At 40.0% G+C, this 20,942-nt stretch overlaps 1 protein-coding gene across 5 annotated transcripts in view; it reads left to right on the top strand.

Annotated features, from left to right (window-relative positions):
• Positions 1 to 20,242, top strand: part of slc6a9 (solute carrier family 6 member 9) — a 70,349-nt gene extending 50,107 nt beyond the window's left edge. For all 5 annotated transcript variants that reach the window (XM_040143641.1, XM_040143642.1, XM_040143639.1 and 2 more), the window contains exons 3-14: positions 3,374 to 3,530; positions 6,631 to 6,762; positions 7,302 to 7,572; positions 10,621 to 10,753; positions 10,966 to 11,100; positions 11,205 to 11,308; positions 14,529 to 14,766; positions 16,090 to 16,224; positions 16,318 to 16,417; positions 17,415 to 17,515; positions 18,491 to 18,661; positions 19,035 to 20,242. In XM_040143641.1, the coding sequence (XP_039999575.1) occupies positions 3,374 to 3,530; positions 6,631 to 6,762; positions 7,302 to 7,572; positions 10,621 to 10,753; positions 10,966 to 11,100; positions 11,205 to 11,308; positions 14,529 to 14,766; positions 16,090 to 16,224; positions 16,318 to 16,417; positions 17,415 to 17,515; positions 18,491 to 18,661; positions 19,035 to 19,283 (1,926 nt within the window). In that variant the 3' untranslated portion in view covers positions 19,284 to 20,242. The remainder of the gene's footprint in view (positions 1 to 3,373; positions 3,531 to 6,630; positions 6,763 to 7,301; positions 7,573 to 10,620; positions 10,754 to 10,965; positions 11,101 to 11,204; positions 11,309 to 14,528; positions 14,767 to 16,089; positions 16,225 to 16,317; positions 16,418 to 17,414; positions 17,516 to 18,490; positions 18,662 to 19,034) is intronic.
• The last annotated feature ends 700 nt before the right edge of the window (positions 20,243 to 20,942 follow it).

A 20,942-nucleotide genomic window follows, 5' to 3' on the forward strand; every position in this document is an offset into this window, starting at 1 on the left:
TTGCCCAGAGGGTTCAGCCAATATCTGGTGTTAATAATGCTGATACTGCCCTGACTTCTAGGGCATTGTGTTGGTCTTCAGTGCAATCCCCAAACCCTCTTCAGTCTCTGATTCTTTTCAGGGTGAAGTTAGAGTCTGTTTCTCAGTCTTTTCTGCGTCTACTTCACCTAGCTTGCACTTCCCATACAGCCTGTCTACAACCTACAGAGAGCGTGTGAGCTCTCTCTGTGCCTGTCGTTCGGGGTGCTGTTCAAATGTTCCAGGGCTGTTGTATCCCCCTCTCGTTCCCTCCTTTCCCGTCATCTCTCTCTGCTGTCTGCACCAAAAGCTCAAAATACCCCAAAAAACAGTAAAAGAAAAATTTAAATGAAATGATCAATTAATTTTCAAAATAGTTGCTGATTAATTTTCTGATGAGGAATTAACTGACAAATTCTTGCAGCTCTAATAACACAGGTCACATGTGGCCAATACCCAGTTCACTTAACCAGGTCAGTGTCTGATCCACCAGACACTTTCTATATTCCTGCCTGCAACATCATGTAGATAACGAGAACATAAAACTCACCATGATAGTGATATTATCAACATTTTATCAACAATATCTTTTTATAATTATTTTTATGGCTTTGAGCTGTTTTATGTTGGACTTTCACCTCTTCAGTCTTATATGTCACATGTATATATGCTGCACTTTGAATCCATCAACTGCACAGGCAGTCCTTAATCAAAACAATGCAACAATGTCATCAGAGTATAGACCACATTATCAGAGCTTTCTATTGGCTACATTTTTTTTTTCTTACTTTAATGCCAATGAAGCAAAAAAAAAGGATGGGGTCAACTCAATCCATTCAAACTAGGTTTTCTATGTAGAAGACTAAGCTCTAACCATGTCCACTACTTTAATCACTTTGAATTTAAACTCCATATAGTTGACACTGTGCCTGTCATGAATAGATCAGGAGTTTTACAGAGAGGACGCCAAAGATTCAGGGTTCGTTGCTATTCTCAGTATTTCCTCTCCTGCTCTGCTTGTCAGGTTGCAGACCCGAGTCAACCTGTCAGCCTGTGTATTTATGCATGTGTGTGTGTGTGTGTGTAAGTGTGTGTGTGTGTGTGTGTGTGTTTATCTTTTGAAGGCCCACACCTGGTTGCTAATAGGGAAGTCAGATGTATAGTATGTGCAGGCGAGCCCCGGGTGCAGCAAGAACACACACACACAGCTGCACGCTGTTTCTGAAGCTCCTTTTTCCTTCCAAAGTCAACTCCAGGCGGAGACGTCGCAATGTGCAACCCGCTGCGATGGCGGGCTCACCGCGGGGTTTTCTCCTCACACACTGCTGTGACCGTGGATTCACTCTGAGATTCCCCTAACCAACAACATTTGTGTTTGCTGATCTTCCTGTCTGTCCCACCTGCAGCCTCCAGTTGTACAAAAAGAAAGGTCAAGGATGCTAGAGAAAGGCTCTTTGTTTTGCCCTCCTAACATGCAAGCACAGCCAGACTCAAAGACAAACTATGGAGCTCTGGGGAAAATATGGCGGCTGTTTGTTTTATGTGGTTGTTGCTGTTTCTCTCTCTCTCTCTCTCTCTCTCTCTCTCTTGTTTTTAGTCATGATGGATTATTGCTGTTCACATTTTTTGTGTGACATATCGTGTGTGTGTGTGTGTCTGTGTATATGTATCTGTGTGAGTGTTTGTGTGTGTGTTTTGTCTGTGCAACATTATATCCCCAGGAATTGTTGTCCTGTGTTGGTTTCATAAAAAAGAGCAAAATATAAATTGACTTTATTGCTCATGTATAAACTGTATTGCGACAACTCATTAACATACAACGCTGTTAACAAATCCCATTATGAGTAGTTGAACTTTAATACATGGACTTTAAGACATACATGTAGCCATATGCAGAAAGTTTTTTTGTGGTTTTAAAGAATTTTTTACAGCAATTTTTCACTGAAAATACGAGGCCAATCAATCAATGAGCCTCTGAAATGCAGGCTCTGCCACTCACAGATAGCAGCATGAATGAGTCAATGAATGGAGTTTTTATTATTGTTTCATGCATAAAACTGTGCCCAGCCTATATGGGCTTAGAAAACACCATATATTCAAATAAACCAGAACCAGAGTACTGTATTGACATTTTTCAAACAGATCTTCAGACCTTCGTTATCTGCAACAAAATTCTTAAACGTCTGGCAAAAACATTGACTGTATAATACTGGAGAAATCGGAGTAAAGTTAACAATCTTGCCTTCTTTTGCAAACGTCTGACACAAAGTAAGCACATGTGGCCAATCCTGATTATTTTTTATCTGCCAACCTGTACGTCTTTTTCAGAGCATTTTTCTTAAAACCTCAATAAAAGCTTTTTTTTTTATAAAGTGAACATTTCAACACTAATGATCATTGTAGCTGTACAGCATTTAAATGAAGGGCTGGTTTGCTCACAGGGAACCGTGTGATTTACTCCATCTAAACACCTTCTTATTTTTTATGACCGCTGACATTTTTGCAGTATACATTTCTGTTTTACCGACCCTGGTATTCTTCCCTTGTCTCCCTGAATTGCCAGAAAAGAAAATAGAAAATAGAAAATGTAAAAAGCAAATGTAAAATAGCCAGGATCATTACATAACTTCAGTTTGTTAATAACTGATATTAGAGCAGCAAATCAAGTGGTCTATCTTTACTAGGCTCAACAAGTACCTGTGTTCCCATTTTACAAAAAGAGTACACAAATGATCTAAATTAGCAGTATTAATTTTTCTGCAAGAGCATGAGTGCCTTCATGTGCACCCACAAACACACAGACAAACAGACACAGCTGAGGTTATAGAGGAGGTCAGGAGAAAGGGACCATCTGATGCCAGCAGATGGAGTGATGGAGGGAGGAGAGGAGAGGAGAAGCTGGTAATCAGGACGACAAGACCAAATGCTTATAAGCTATTCTTAAGACGCTGATTTCACTTTACATCCCGTCTGCTCCAGTGCGCCCACCTTATGCTAGACTTTTTCATTTTACAGAGAATATTCAATAACTGTGAGTGTGAGCATGCCACATGAATAATTCAGCTCCACATGCAGCCCAAATATGCTTATTATTCATCATCATTGACTAACACTGATGGAAATACTGATACACCTAACACCAAGATCTGATTTGGCTAAATAGAACAAATAAGGCCTGTAAAAAAGCTCTTCTCTGTCGTAGCTTCCATTTCCGATTGCTGCTGGTAAATGAAATGTGTGTTTTAACTTGCCTAGTGCAGTTGTTGGACCTTCTGCAGTAGCGCTATCTCAGAAAACACACTCACTTCCCTGCCACCTGAAGTCACCTCTGTCGCTCTCTCTGTCTTTGTTGTAGAACGGAGCAGTTCCAGGCGAGCCAGTGAAAAAGGATGAAAACTCCCGGAGAGGGAATTGGGGCAACCAGATTGAGTTTGTCCTCACCAGCGTGGGCTACGCTGTGGGCCTGGGCAATGTCTGGAGGTTTCCCTACCTCTGCTACAGAAATGGAGGAGGTGTGTATTTCAAAATTGAGCTTGGCTCATTTTTCTTGGTTTGTTACTGATTGGCTTTACTATTGCTTGCCAATGGTACACCACATGAAATGATTGCAGCACAGTTTAAATACGTTAAGTGTGTATAAAAACATTCAAAAGATGTGTATATATATATATAAATATATATATGTATATGTATATGTGTGTGTGTATATGTGTATATATACATGTATATCTGTGTGTGTATGTATATGTGTGTATATATGTATATGTGTGTATATATGTATATGTGTGTATATATATGTGTATGTATGTGTGTATGTATGTATGTATATATATATATATGTATATATATGTATATATATATGTGTGTGTGTATATATATATATATATATATATATATATATATATATATATATATATATATATATGTATGTATGTATATGTTTGTATGTATATATGTAGGCACTCAGTACAATATCAATACCGAGGGGGGGGTTCTACCACAACAGACAGGACCCCAGGTGCAGGCTTTGCAAAGATGCTCCTGAGACAGTTGAGCACATAGTAGCAGGGTGTAAGATGCAGGCAGGAACAGCGCTGGCATAGTGTACAGGAACATCTGCACTGAGTGTATATGTATGTGTATATATATGTTTGTATGTATATGTATGTATGTATGTGTGTATGTGTATATGTGTGTATATATATATATATGTATATATATATATATATATATATATATATATATATAGATATATATAATAGATATAGATATATAATAGATATAGATATAGATATAGATATAGATATATAATGCTAACCAGCAAAATGTGTATACAGATTGAGAGGTTAATTATTATTTATCATTATCATTTTCGGATTTTTCCATACACGGTTGCCTCGAACAAGAAGTCCCCCAAGTGGATGAATAAGTTGAATGCTGAAAGAAGTACGCCATGTCTACACAGGTTGTGTAGTGAAAGCATATTAGTGGCCCAGCGGCAGCAGGTCACCTGTGTTTTGGCAGCCCTCAGAGCCCAGCACACAATCACTGTAGTTACGGATTTAAAACTGAATAAAACTGACCCCGAAAACCTTTACACTGTATGTAAGTGAGAAATGTTTGGCATGACCATAGAATCAAATGTAAAGTTTTGGCACACTGATTGATATGTCTTATTTCCGATGGCTCTCATAAAACCTAGTATGTAAAAACAAGCCCAGAGAATGTATAGGTAGAATATGCACTGTAGGAACAACTAGGGTAGGTCCTGATTTGCACCAGCTATTTGTAAATCCTTTACTAAATTAGTGTGTAAAGTCTTAGGTTCTTTGCAGCTACTATCTGATTTCACACTACTGACTTACTAAATAGGCTTGCTCCATTAAAACTTTAGGCATGGCTCAGCTTCTAAAGACTAAGGTATTTGTGAAATGGTTGCTAGGAAACAACTGTAGCGCCGTCAGTCATTCACTTTGTAAACTGAAAGTCATTGTAGCAGCTGTAATATAACCTCTAAACATAACGGTTAAAAAGCTAGCTATGACTTGTGACTAATTAATACATGCATAAACTAGAAATATGTGTGTGTGTAAGAGCTAGTAGTATTCCTACAAGTTAGAATGAGAGGGAAATCTGATGATGCAACCTAACTGACCATATATCATTATATGATCTCACACTAATGGCATAATCATTTGTAATTTGAGGTATATTGTGTATTTCCGTGTTATATAAAATCTTCACAGTTTACATCATGAGAAAGGCCAGATGTGTCAACCATATTCCATATAAGTATTCTCATTGCAGCTGTCTACACCAGCCACATAGCAGCTCACACTTTTAGTACATAGCTTCAATCCTAATCAAGTTTTGTGAAACAAGATTGTTGTTTATTGGGCTGTGAATGCTGTCAAAATGCGTCTGAGCACGTAGAATGGATCCAGCTGCTGCTGTGCTGCTGACGTGTTGCTCTCACTGTCTATTCTAGGCATGAGAACACGATGAAAAGAAACTATACTCATGCTCTGTTGCTGTCAGACCTGCAATCCCTTACAAGGACTGAGTGTATGTGTAAGCCATACATTAGCTCAAACACTGCTGCAGATAGTGCGGAGGGACAGGAGAGCTGAGCTTTACCAGCAACTCACACACCACGATAAGGTTTTGGTATTGTACAGTGTCAGCTGGCTGCGCCGACCTAGTTCGCATACGGACAATCATACAAAAGCGCGCACACACACACACACGCACGCACGCACACACACACACACAAACACACACACACACACACACACACACACACACACACACACACACACACACACACACACAACAGACATTCCCTATAGATGACTGGACTGTCTGGTTTCTGGTCCAGTCTGAAGCACCAGAGAGTTTCTGCACCACTGAACAGACTCAGCTACACATTTAGTGACCTCTCTGCTCACTCAGGGGAGGTTACTGTGACAGATGAGGTTTATGTTTTCTTTTCCTTTTTTTGGTGTGTTTTTTTTTTCCCCAGATTTTAATATCCTTTATATTTTTATATAAAGATTATAATCACATGACATGGTCTTATTTATGTAGTAATAAATATTATAGTTAGGACACAGTTATTGTTTTACATACATACACATATGTATTTAATACTTACAGAAATATAAGTACAATATAGTATATTTAAGACATTTTCTTTAGTTCTCTATTATACCTCATTACTATATGTACATATTTTTCAGCTTTCTAATTGCACCAATGTTTTTAATGATGATGGTTTGTATTGTCTCGTCTGTATCATGTAGTTAGAGCTCATATCTTTATAGAGCACTTCATCGCTATCAGCCTGTTAAGTCTGCCAACATAAACAATGTCTGATTTTCTTAATGACTGGACGCCTCCACATTTCTCAACTTCATGCTCATGTAGCTGTACAGTAGTTTGACAGACAACAGTATAGGAGGGAAATGATATTGTACGCTTGGTAGGCTGACTTTTTTTTTGTGTGTGTGTACTAACAGGGAACTGTCCTCACATCAACAGTAACAAAGCACTCCAGTTATACACATCAGGCATCTTAGACTGAATTTGTGTCCTGTTGTTTCCAACCACCAGGTGCCTTCATGCTACCATACTTCATCATGCTGGTGTTCTGTGGCATTCCTCTCTTCTTCCTCGAGTTGTCCTTTGGTCAGTTTGCCAGCCTTGGATGTCTGGGAGTCTGGAAGATTAGCCCTATGTTCAAAGGTTAGTGGTATGTGAGTGTGTGTGTGATTAGGTGTGTGTATAAATCTTGTTGTCCATATGAAAATCTGTTTACAAAATCACATTATGGATACCAACCTTCCAATTCGGGACAAAAAGCCATACTCTACAATCTTAACTGTTCAGTTATGGGGTTGGGACTTGATTTATGGTCAAAGTTAGGTTAAGGTTAGTGTGTGGCACAGGGGTTCTGGTGATCTTCTGTCACTAGTGATCTATAGATGAAAATTATTTTGGGAAAGTACGATCACAACGGCCATCACCCAGGATACTCACACGTTTAAAATGTTGAAGTAACAAGACAATGGCAATGACAGAGAAGAAGAGTGACAGAGTTGTTGTTGTGTAAAGATTCAGTGCATCATAAACAGTGTCAGGTGAGAGGTTAGCTCTTTATAAAAGATCCATATTCAGGAGCTTGTTGTCATGTTAGATTATCCTTAGTGGATATGATTAACACTTCACATTCAAGGTTTCATGTTCTTCCATTTTTTCTCCATCCTGTCTTCTTTTCCCTTCAGGTGTGGGCTACGGCATGATGGTGGTGTCCACCTACATTGGGATCTATTACAATGTGGTCATTTGCATTGCATTTTACTACTTTTTCATGTCCATGACAAACCTGCTGCCATGGACCTACTGCAACAACCCCTGGAACACGCCGGACTGCAGCGGGGTGGTGAGCCCCCAGTTCAACGCCAGCCTGGCTAACGCTACCACCAGCCTGGTGGCAGGGGTGTCTGAGGTAGTCAACCGCACCAAGAGGACCAGTCCCAGTGAGGAGTACTGGAAGTAAGTACTGGAAGTACACCAAGGTACACCATTCAACATCTGAATAGTTTAAGTTTAGTCCTTGTTCATCAATGACTAAGGAGATGATTCGGCACACTGACAAATGACTGGTGGTTGTTTACGCGAAGAGTGGGATGGCTTTAAATTTCCAGTTCACGATTGGAGCACAGCAACATTTACCAATCTGAAACAGCTGTTAAGAAGCTAAATAAAAAATAAACACAGTTCAGTTTTGAATCATTGAATTTGATTTAGCAATGTACAAACACATGCTTCCAATTGAAGTATTGTATTTTTTATGGTTTAGTGTGAGCATTTTTGACAAAGATCTTGCACTGTTTTGACTCAAAAAAAGTCATGAATTAGAACTAATAAAGGCCTGAAGACTGAAACATTATTAATAAAGCGAGTACAAGTGATTGCCATTGTGCAAGGTTCTTCAGTATGAGCATTACAAATTTACATTTCATACATTTATACCTGTATATACAGGATATGCTCAACTCAACTATCAGTATCGATCAACAAACCTAAGATACAAGAAAATGGTTTAAAAAAAAAAGATCATTATCATAGTTTTAGTCAAACATGGATCCATTTGAGAGTATATTTTGCTTTTTACATTTTGCCAAGTTATGCAAGTAACCTCTTGGGCTCAGTTTTGTAGGTCTATCATATTGAACGCAGAGGTCAAAATTGACTTGCACCTGTTAGATAAGCTTGCCTCAAACATGCCCCATGTTTGCAGAAAGCATTCAAATATTTGGACTAGATTGGACTGGAAGTGCAGCAGCTTTTGAGCAATCTGCAGTGCCAAGCAGCAGGTTTCCCATATTATGTTTCAATTTTTTGGAACAACTCTGTGGGCACTTTTTATGCACGATTAAGTGCAACTAGAACAATCAGAATGAAGTGCTAGGTGAAGTTTGAAATCATTGTGGGAATATTCAAGTGCACCTGCTTTTCATGTTCATATAAGTCCAGCTGCGCTATGTGAAACAGGGTTTGGTGATGTGAAACATAAATCAGTGGGCTGTGGTGATCAATTATCCTCTCAGTCACATTACACATCTGGATGATCTGCATTAGATGGATGATCAGCTGGATGAGGGAAGAGAGAAAAGGCATATAAATTAGACAACTATAATTGTCTCAAGATTTTTCACTCTGAACGGTCTCAGGTTGTCACACCTTAACCCAGGAGACCACAGAGCTACTGTATAATCAACCAATTTAAAGTGCAAGAGGCAGATTAGCTTCTGTGGTCATTTCACAGCAGCCTGCTGTCGTATGCATTAATCAGGATGGATTATCATGTGTAATAGCACTGCATTTCAGATATAATATGCATATCCATCCTGCTAATTTCAGCTGCCTGTAAGAATTTAAACAGAAGTAGTTAAAGGCTTTCATACTGTGTCTGAGCAGCTGGTATAGTTTAGAATTACCCATGGATCTTGTCGTATACACACAGACCCCCCCACCACATACACACACACACACACAGACCTATATATATATATATATATATATATATATATATATATATATTTATATATATATATATATATATATACACACATTTATATATATATATATATATATATACACATTTATATATATATACATATTTATATATATACATATATATACTTATATATTTTATGTTAATCCAAATATGTCAATCGGTTGGAAAGTAGTAAATTTAAAAGTAGTGTATATATGTAAGTTAATGCTATCGCTACAAAGGTAATGTTATTATTAACAACTGTTTACTTACCAGACTACAAGAAATGTTGCGAGTTCAGCATCAAATTTCATTCCTTTACGTGCTGCTTCTTCATCCTCTCGTGTTGGACTGAGGCCAGACTGGACGCTACAGCGACTCACTATCTCAAAGTGGTATTATTAAGCGAGATGAGCCGGGCTAGCTGGTTAGCATGCTGACTTCAGTAGAAAAAAAGAAGTGATAGAAATAGATGCAAAACAAGAGTTAACATTGGTGTTGCTTTCCGCTGCTGCAGACAGCTCTTGTGTTGCTTTATTAGTTTACTATCAAGCACAATCAAGTCATCATATTTCTAGTAAGGAATGCACAACAGTTCAGATTTTTTTAACCTTCTCTTTTCAAACTCAAAGTCGAAAATTCTAATATGGATTATACAAGCAGTGTTATAAGAGGGCTCTTTGTTTTGCTGATCCTGACCAACAGCTTATTCTCTGGCCTGAGATGTCTGGGGCACATAACAAAGGCTATATTTCAGTTATGTTCCTTTTCTAACCCTTTCAGTTCATTAGGCAATTACAACACTGACACCATCAAATTTCCAATTCTCATGTAACACGCTCTAATCCTAATTTCATCAAACCCTTATACAATCAGTAAATCTGTGACAATAAGCGACATCGTTGAGCTATGTATTCATCTACTATTCTGTTTATTTTGACAATACTGCAATAACCTGTAGAGAAACCTAGCTGAGGCAGATGTAAAGATGAGTAGGTTGTATAACCTACATGTAGATATTGTTAATTATCCTTATTGCTTGCATACAAAGTAAATTCTGTCATTTAGTATAATTACCATTTAAATTACACCCTTAAAGGGGAATTCAAAGTAAAAAACATTTTTACAGTTTCCATAAGGTTTATAAGGCACATATTAATATTAATACAGGCAACTAAAAAGCCAGCAACAATAATATAGAGTAATAATACTACATAGAAGAATATTGCCCTGTGATGTGTTTGGTCACAAATATTAGTGAAAAGGCAGCGGCTTAGCCAGTGTTGACAATTTCAAGGTTTAGAGGCCAGCCATAAAGTATTGCATTTTTCTATCCTGAAGATTGAAATGTTTGCTTAGCCGAGTTGTAAAAGTGTAAAGCTGGATTGATTTTTCAGTGTTTGTTTTGAAAATTTTAAATTTCCCTCTCATGAAAAAGTAAATCAACAATTTCAGCCAAATCTGATAATATAAAATATTTAAATATACAAAACTGTCTTTGTTCCTTTATCTGTGTCTCTCTCTCTCTCGCTATCACTCAGACACTATGTGTTGAACATCTCTGATGATATTGGGAACTTTGGAGAGGTTCGTCTCCCTATCCTGGGCTGCCTGGCTGTGTCCTGGTGTGTCGTCTTTCTCTGTCTTATCAGGGGTGTTAAATCCTCTGGAAAGGTCAGCCTGAAACACAAATACACACACATACACAAACATGTATACAGACATTTATAACTCTCTTGTCACTTTGGTGTATTTTGCCACGGGAAATCACAATTTCCAACAGACTTCACCGCCTTGTTTGATTATCTGTGTGCATGTGTTTGTGTGTGTGTGTGTGTGCGCGTGTGTGTGTGCGTGTGTGTGTGTGCGCGTGTGTGTGTGTCCAGGTGGTGTACTTCACGGCCACATTCCCCTATGTGGTTTTGACCATCCTGTTCATCCGTGGCATCACCCTGGATGGAGCCATCAACGGTATCAAGTACTACCTGACTCCACAGTGGCAGAAGGTCCTCGATGCAAAGGTATTCACACACATAAACAGGCAGATGATAAATGAACAACAAGTAGAAACAGATTTTTGTCCTTCTTTGTACTACCTTTGACTTTACGTGGGTTTGTTCTGTAGGTGTGGGGAGATGCCGCCTCACAGATCTTCTACTCCCTGGGCTGTGCTTGGGGGGGTCTCATTACCATGGCTTCCTACAACAAGTTCCACAACAACTGTTTCAGGTTGGTACTCTGAACTGTAGATAAACTAGAAGGGCAGTCAGAGGGCACAGACCTCTGCCAAGGCCAATGTCAAACAACGTACACCAAACTTCAGAGAAAAAAATTCAACTTAATAGTAAATGATCCTGCAAATACGTTCATTAATTTTAGCCCTAACCCAACCCTAATCCTGCTGACAAATGAACAAACAAACAAATCAACAAATAAACGCGGATGCAAACAATCTCCTTGGCGGAGGTAACAAAACAAACTAATTTAAAGGCAGAGTTCAACATTTTGGGAAATACCCTTATTTGCTCTCTTTCCGAAAGTTAGATGAGAAGATCGATACCAGTCTCATGTTTGTTTGGTAAAAATGAAGCTAAAGCCAGGTGACAGCTTAGCTTAGCATAAAGACTGTAAGCAGGGGGAAACAGCTAGCCTGGCTCTGTCTGAAGGTAAACAAATCCACTTACCAGCACCTCTAAAGCTCACTAATTAACAATACATATTCAGCTGGCTTGTTTAATACCTACAAATACCAAAGTGTAAGAAGTGACGTGTTGTGGTTTTACAAGGGGTTATGTGCCAGACTATTTCTTGCCTGGGAGCAGTGACTTGCTGCACGACCAGTGGAGACTCTAGGAAGTAACAGCTACTAGTCAATAAAATAGTCCAGCACATAACGCACTATAAAATCAGGATTTGTTGTTGTTACATTTTGGGTTTTTTTAGGGATTAAACAAATGAGATATAACATGTTAATTATTGAGCTTCAAAAATGCTGGTAGGTGGATTTTTTTTTTGTTTATTTTCGGGTTTTTTCATTTTTTTGTTTTACCTGTTGTTTCCTTTTGTGTCCATTCTCTGTGCTTAGCTGAGCTGATCAGCTGCTGGCTGTGGTTTCTTATTAAACGAACATCTAACCCTTGGTTAGAAAGTGCAAAAGCATTTTTTCAGAAACTGTCAAACTATTCCTATAAGAGATCAGCCGAATTCTTCACAAGGTGGGAAAAAATGAAAAACTTCCAGCATTCTTGTCATTTCAGAGAGTGTGTCTACACTAATGCTGTAGTCAGGAAAAAAAACATATCCTTAACACTTTGGCTTTCCAGAAACAGAGACAGCTTGATGACTGCATGTTTGAATTTAATGAGTTGGATTTTGAAAAGTATTTATGAATGTGAGATTTCTACAGTTACACTGTAATACTTAAACTTAGGTTCCCGCATTAAAATTCTTTGAATAAGAGCTGGTCAGGTTTCACCCAAAAGCACTGCAGTGCTACAGCATTTACTGTGTGAGTTTCTGGCTGCCTCTGCCAGTGTGAATATGACCGTGCTCGTTTTGCATCAGCCTATGTTGCTGCAGTGTGTCAGCGACAGACCGGCATTTTATTGTTTCCACTAATCAGAGAAACTAGACAGGGGGAGTGAGAAGGTGAGGAGGTGTAGGAAAAGAGGAGGGATGAAGTAGGAGGAGGAAAAGGGGACTTGATATATATATAGAGAATAATATAGAGAAAAATATAGAGACTATATGCTGGAGGGAAAAGGCAACCATAGAGAGGGAGAGGAGAAAACATGTTGTTTTAGGGTGTGCTGGCTGTATGGCACCCCCCTAATGAGTCAGGGCTAAAGAGTGATGGAGAAAGTGAGAGGAGAACTTCAAGGCTACAGGTCTAAAAGGAGAAGAGAGAGGAGGTGGAGAAGTTGAGATAAGGTGGGACAGGAGGAGGGACAGAGATAATATTTTTTGGACTTGTGTTAAGATGCTGGTCGCACTGTGCCTGAACACCAAGGGAACGAACAAGAAGCCAAGGAGAATGTTAAGATGGAGGAAAGGGGAGAGGGGAGGAGATAAGGGGAGGAAAAGATGTCATTTACTCTCATGAGCTCATTCACAGATGCTGACAGTGAGGGCCTTGGGTGGGGTGGCGGGGGCTGAATATAAAACTTGTTCCTCTGCCAGGAGCTTGAGGTTTTGCTATCTGCGCACACAGCTGCACGGCGGCCTAATCAGCTTGTGTTCTGCAGCTCTGTCCCTGTGGAGTCGCTCTCCACACTCCTGTGACACAAGCAATTGGTGCACATGCAGAAGTGCACACGGTGTAGGACAGGGCAGGAGCCTGATCGCTGGCTTGTGGGGAGGTGAAAAAGACACTGACATCGATGTCATCAAAGACAAATCTAACAGGAAATAGAAGGAAACGGAGCAACTTTCAACCGCATGATTCTCTGGTTAAATGTGAACACAGTCCAAGTCACAGTCAGAATGAGAGTAAAGATGAAAAGGTGTTCTCTACTAACCTCTCAGCAGTATGCAGATGAAACAGGTGATTCCCAGAACAAGGATAGCAAAGTTCCAAGGGAAAAAGCCCGCTCCAAAAAAGAGTGGTTGCATAGAAAAAAACTGGATCGTTAATGACAAGGTTTTTTTTCGATGTTCCCTGCCCTTTGAGATAATAATCATAGCAATTCTTGTGCACTTTACCAACCAAAAGCATCCCTCTCACATTACATCACATTCTGGGCACATAAACACTGGTCTTAGTTCATGGACTCTCCTCTGCTTCTCTGCTGCTGTCACCTCACTACTTGTTGTTTACCATTAAAACCTGTCCTGTCAATTAACATGCATGTAATGAAGTAGTTAACTGAGAAACCCGTAACAAAAAATGCTTAGGGTTTAGCAATTCATTGGAGGAAGTAGCCTTTGAATGATGCATTCACCTCATAGTGACTCACTGGACTCTCCCCAATAAAATAATACACCAGCTGCTTTTCTTAGTAAACAAAAAGGATCAGTATTGGGACCAGATTTTGTGGTATCGTCCGCCCACAACTGGTGGGATGATGTGGAAGTGAGAACGGAGGGAACAGTCACCACTGTTGAGAGAGAAGAGAAACAGTTCCTTTTTGTTTGGTTTTCCGTAAAATCAATGAAGAACTGCTCACATAAAGAGCATCAACAGCTTAAAATGTAAGCTGAAAGTCAGAGACCCTCTCATTCATCACATCCTTTCATTTATATAATTATAGCTTTAAACATTCGATCGTAGCTTTAATTGGTGCATTTCTACTTTCATTCACGTTTGCTCTAATCTTATACCTTCTTAGCACTGAGACAGTATAACTGGCAACAATGCTGGATACACTGGTTTCCTATTACAAATGTATCCCATTTTGTTTCCCGACAGTTTGATTAATGCTCAACATGTTTTTGTCTCGTTGCTACACAGAGACAGCATCATCATCAGTATAACAAACTGTGCAACCAGTGTGTACGCCGGCTTCGTCATTTTCTCCATCCTGGGCTTCATGGCACACAACCTGAACGTCCCCGTGTCCGAGGTGGCTGACCACGGCCCGGGGCTAGCCTTTGTGGCCTACCCAGAAGCCCTCACTCTGCTTCCCATCTCACCACTCTGGTCGCTGCTCTTCTTCTTCATGCTCATCCTTCTCGGATTGGGGACTCAGGTGAGGCTGGGAAACTGTACATCACTTGTAGATTTGTGCTTACACCCAAATCTAAACTAAAGTCTGACCATCAGAAAGTAAGTGCATCAACACTTACAAATGAATTACTTGTGTGATATTACAGATCATGTTTGGGATAAATATGGTGCTGAGTGCAATATTGCTCTTTTTTTGCACGCGTGTTCATGGTCATGTGGGTCATTCACAGTCTGATCTTGGAGCAGTTATACCTCTCAGTGAAGGGCATGTTTGATGATAAGATGATTAAAATTGTATTGAAAAGATGTGTGTAATCACAGCTATACATGAATGTATACCTACTGTACATACAGCGCATGTCAGTCATCACATATACAGATAACTGTGAGATGGAGACTATAGATTGGAAACACAATGTAAGGATTGTGTTTTTTCTGTTTGCGACTTGAGCTTTGTAAATTCCACTAGATCCAGTTCACATGCCATACTGTTAAGCATGGCAGATATCTATCTTAAAAATGATGCACAGAGGTTACCTTAAGTCTGTAGTTTTGTATGTGGCACATATTATCCACAGGTCATTGTTGATGCTGGTAAAGGGCTAGGGGAACTCTTTAGAGGAATTTGGTGCAATCATGAACCCAGGATTAGTTTTGATCTGGATCTGCAGGTGTTTATAATTTGAAAAGGCATGGTTGTGTTGTCTTACTTTTTTTCTAAATGCTGCGCATGTTTTATCGAATTGCTTAAGATGTTGTCTTAACGTGTGTTTAGTCTATTTGCATGTGTTTTCTTAAGATGCAGTGCGTTGAGCTCTCTGGGGCCACCGTACGTTTCCCTGATTTTTCATCTAGCACCATCATCTAGTCAAGATTATAAAGTATCCCTGTACTTTGTTTTTTGACCAAATTCCTGAAAAACTAGTGGCATATCCATCAGCCTCAGCTGTACTTTGTGTTAAGTTCCAATTTGCCAACATTAGCATGTTAACACGCTAAAAAAAGATGGTGAACATATTATAGGCCTGCTTGCTAAACGTCAACATGTTAGGATTGTTATCACGAGCATGCTAGCATGTTGATGCTAGCATTTAGCGCCAAGCACCAAGCCCAAGTACAGCCTCACAGGGCTGCTAGAATTGCTGTAGACTTGTTTAATTTATTAGCCCACACACTGAATATTAAAGGCTTTTTATTCTTATCCATGCAGTTAAGTGCCTGGAATTGTGGAAATTTAAGTGATATGCTTTCTGTTATGCTATAAAGGTAGGCTTTTGAGCAACAGTTGTCCAGTCTCATCTCTAATTTAATTTAACCCATCAACCTTTCATCCCTTTTACTTTAGTTCTGTCTGCTGGAGACCCTGGTGACGGCCATCGTGGATGAGATCGGTACAGACTGGATCATTAGAAACAAGACTGTAGTCACCCTGTCAGTGGCCATCGCTGGATTCCTACTGGGAGTGCCACTAACGACACAGGTAAGTACCCAAACACATGCACATAACTTTGAACACAGCTTGTTCCCTCCCATGGAGATGCAGTTTTCACTCTCTCGGTTTTTCCGTGTGCAGGCAGGAATCTATTGGCTGCTACTGATGGACAACTATGCTGCTAGTTTCTCTTTGGTCATCATCTCCTGCATCATGTGCATCTGCATCATGTATATTTATGGTAAGGAGGGGGAAAAAATGAGTATAGTGGGTTGTTGTGTTTGTTCAACAACAACACTAAAATATGCATGTATTTTTTTCATGTATATTTATGATAAGAACCTGATATTTTAAAAATACAAAAAAACACATATCTTGGAACACAATAACATGATTATAAAAATATACAGGGCCTTGTGGTTTAATTTTCTTATGTTAATTGCCCATATCTAGACATTACGGCTCCATAGAGAAATAATTCAGCACAGCTATAACAGAGTCTGAAAGCAGAAACCCTGTCGGTCACTACAACAGCAACAGTAATTACCAGTCTTTCTGAGTCAAGCATGGATGAAATTCTTTGGCATTTGGTCAGTACATGAATTTTACAGTTTTTCATTGAATCTCCCTTGTAAACTCCCCATTATACACCCACATTAAAAAATCAAGAAAAAGACAATTCCATAATACCAGAGGCAGAGATACGGATTTTTCTCCGCCAATGCCAGGCTGAAAAGGCCAACACACAATGCTGCCTGAGGACATGATTTTAGTATGCGCTGCAAGACTAGAAAAAAATCCTTGTCTTCTCTTACGTCTCCTTTCCCTTTTGCACCTTCAAACTACTGACTGATATAATGGGCTGATGTTTTCTTGAAAAAAACACACAACTTACAGTTATGTCAAGTTATTTCAACTCCCTTTTTCAGTTTTCTCACCTGCAGCCTAGGTCACCAACTTTAGTAGAAACAAACGAGAGGATAAAGGAAACCAGATACTATGAATTACAATAGTCAGTCACAAAATTGCTCTTTGAATTCTTTAAAATCACAGACCAATAATATTTACCATTCCAAAAAAACTAAGGGTAGGGTCAGACCATACACTGACTTTACTCCCCCATACCTTTCATCACATACCATGTGTATATATTGTATGTCATTATTAAAATGTAAAATTAGCAATCAATAGATTTTCACCTTGGATTTTGCTGGATAACATTTGTGTTTTCATTGCAGGTCACAGGAACTACTTCAAAGATGTTGAGATGATGCTGGGATTCCCTCCTCCTCTCTTCTTCAAAGTCTGCTGGAGATTCATCTCCCCTGTCATTATCTCTGTAAGTCAACACACACACACACACACACACACACACACACATGCAAACACACCTGCTGATCTGGGACCACAGTCATAGTGATTGAACCTGTGACTAAAATGTAACATTGTTTCAGTCACATAAAGCTTATTGTCTCCTCAGACGGATTTGGAGATTGTAGCAGGACAGACACCACATAATGGTTCATCGCCTTAAGGGAGTGTGAGGTTCTCAACTTTCCTGAGTTGCTGAGTCATTGTTAGGGGCCTGACCTATATTCCAGCAGCCATCAACACTAATCTGTTTGGCTGCTGTTGGCCTTGTTTCCATTATAAACCTCTAAAAGCAAATCTTTTTGACTGGGAAATGGACACATGCAGCCGCTATCAATGGTTTTTCCCAAGCAGGCGTATTAGTCCACTAAGCTGCTGGGCCAACCAAGAAATTCATTGTTGTGGATTATTGGTCGGATTTCAGGCACTTTTGTTCTCGCTTTCATTTCACTACACAGATTAATGCCCTGCTCTCCCGGGCCTCTGCTAGAACCCAGCAAACCAACTGCTGTTGGGTGAAATCAGGATTTATAATAAGAATTATCTTCAACTTTTAAATAAAAACAAATGTCTGGTGTGCTGCTGGCTGCAGCTATTTCACCTGTGCAGAGTAAAAGTTTCCTGTGAAAATCTTATCAGCTGTACAGGAAGTGATCTTTTTTACTTTGACAGTAGCAACCGCAGCCATTTGTTGTTTGCACTAACTGTAACCAGGATGGGGACGACATATTGATTTATTAACATCTTTACTGATATTTTTTTGTATGTATTTATGTTCGCCAAGACTCTTTGCACATAATCACATTAAATATGTATGTATTTTGTAATTAGTTAAAACAATTAGTTTCTATGACACATTTCTCTCCCACTCTAAATTATTTTTAAACACCTGCTCTAGATGATCAAACGCCGCTCATTCTATGTGTCTCTTCCCTCCACGCAGTTCATCCTGATCTTCACAGTGATTCAGTACAAGCCCATCACCTACAATGACTACGTGTATCCCGGCTGGTCTCTGGCTATTGGTTTCGCCATGGCTCTGTCCTCAGTGGTCTGCATACCCATCTACGCCCTCTACAAGATCTCAAAGTCTCCAGGAGCCACCTTCAGAGAGGTAAAGGGCCCCCAGCTGAAAAATGTGGAGTGTAGCTGCCGGTTTTCATTTCGAGCCATGTTGAAGCTTTATGCTGAAAGTAGTAGAACTAACGTGAGGAGTAAGAGATGAAAGCAGCTGAAGTGTCAAGTAATGAATGCAGCGTTGACAAGTGTTATTGGAGCTGGGGTTTTTTAGTCACATTTATATCATAAATGAGTAAGCTATATTTAATATTGTAACTCTAACTCAGTCTTTAATTAGTCTTTAGATTTGATTAATCTTTTCATCTGATTCTCTCATGCAACTCCCTGGTCTGCTCTAAATGACTCTTCCTAAAGTTTCGCTTCATTTGGAGTCTGCTCTGAATGATGTGTCCCTCTTTCTATCTAAGCGGTTGAAGAACGCCTGCCGATCACATCCAAAGTGGGGCCCTGCCCTGCAGGAGCACCGGACAGGCCGCTACGCCCCCATGGCCTCTGAAGACACTGTGGAGGCTCGTCCCCTCAAGGAGAAGGAGGAGCTGAAGGAGGAGCTGAAGGAGGAGGACAAGGAGAAGGAGAGGAGGGATGAAATCAGCCTCACCATCCAGGGAAGCAACGGCTCCACCAATACACACAACAACCCCAACCCCAGCGCATAGACGGCACCCCACTCTTTCAGCACTACCGGGCATGGACCCCCGCGCCCCACCATCTCCTCCTTCTCTTCCTCCCTTTCCTCCCTTCTCCTCCATCCTCACCCCACTTTCCCACAGTCCTCTGTGGGGGAGATCCCATTCGCTGGAGACCTTTACATATTGTAAGGGCTTATTATATCTATCCTAACCTCTTCTATCTATCTGTGTGTTGTCTCTAGATAAACGAAGAAAAAAAACGAAAGGAAGAAAAAATTGGGTCATCATCCAAAAGATTTGTGTGTATGTTAGAGTGTGTGTGTGTGCGTGTGTGTGTGTCTGTGTGTGTGTGTGTGTGTGTGAGTGGGTTGTTAATTTCTTCAACATAATTTAATAATGCGGTTTGTTTTTCCTTTCTTTTTTTTGTAAGACTTGTATATGTCATCTTCATATGCAGTTAGAGGTACAGTAGATTGTGAAGCTGCATGTCTTTGTTTTGTGCATGCAGCAACATAGAGACGCACACTGTTCTCCTTTATTCTGTTAGCTGGCTCTGTTTGGGATTGGTGACTTTCTAGCGGCGGTGAATGGACAGCCGGAGACTTGTTGTGGTGCTGTAACATAGAGGAGGAGGGTGAACTGTGCCTGTACTGGCCATTTCCAGTCTGATGATGCTGAAATATGGAAATAGTCTCAATTTCATGGCCAGAAAAAGAGGCGGATACACTCATTCACACTCATACACTCACACTATTGTACATTTTACAGCACACAGTGACCTCAACCATAGTTGATCTCAGCTTAAGACTAAGCCTGTGGTTTTTTATGCTGCTTCTTCTTTAAAAATATGTTCTACAGAGCACAAATATTTAACACCCGAGATGGCGACTGACACTTAGGGCTGATTTTGTGTGGAAATTTCCTCCATTTGTAACTTTTTCCACTAAAGCTGCTTAAACTCAGCAGAGAAACATCGGTAAACTTTAACCGCACTGTACCTCTCTGCCTCTGCATTCACACACACACGCGCGCGCATGCGCGCGCACACACACACACACACACACACACACACACACACACGCACAGAGCATACTTGTTCCCAGTTTTTTGACAGAAGAGATCCCATGGCCATTTCTCAGGGTCCAAGCGAAGTTAAACTTTGTGGGTTGTCGTTGCCCCTCGCCTATGGAAACCTTGTCTCGACTAAGGTGGCCTGTTAAGGTTGAAATCACCTCGCTGTCTAAAAACGCCTACACATACACACAAAACAGGTGGATGCAACTCTAAATACAGAAGTGCCATCTCTCCTAAGTCTTCCAGGCATTCTTTTTGAGTGATATGCATCTTGGGATGCGGTCTGTGACGGAGGATCCGGGCTTGAGGAGGTAGCCAGTGAAAGGATCATAGGTGTGTTGGAGTGTGTGTCGTAGCAATCTGCCCCATTCAGGCATGTTACCAAAAACATTACCTAAGTTAGCTGAGTCCTGCACATGTTTTTGGTAACATATATGTCTCGGAGACTGATCTGGTGTCAGTCTCTTAAAGTCAGTGGAACCTTTAATGTATTTACAGACACTTGTTTTAAAGCTCTAAGCCAAGCTGTGCTGTGACTGATGGAGAGACAGAAAGCGGAGAGATGCAGCTTGTTTCCAGAAGTATATAGAATAAGGATCTTAAATGAATTAT

This window comes from Xiphias gladius, chromosome 14, assembly GCF_016859285.1.
Source record: "Xiphias gladius isolate SHS-SW01 ecotype Sanya breed wild chromosome 14, ASM1685928v1, whole genome shotgun sequence".
Classification (NCBI taxonomy): domain Eukaryota; kingdom Metazoa; phylum Chordata; class Actinopteri; order Istiophoriformes; family Xiphiidae; genus Xiphias; species Xiphias gladius.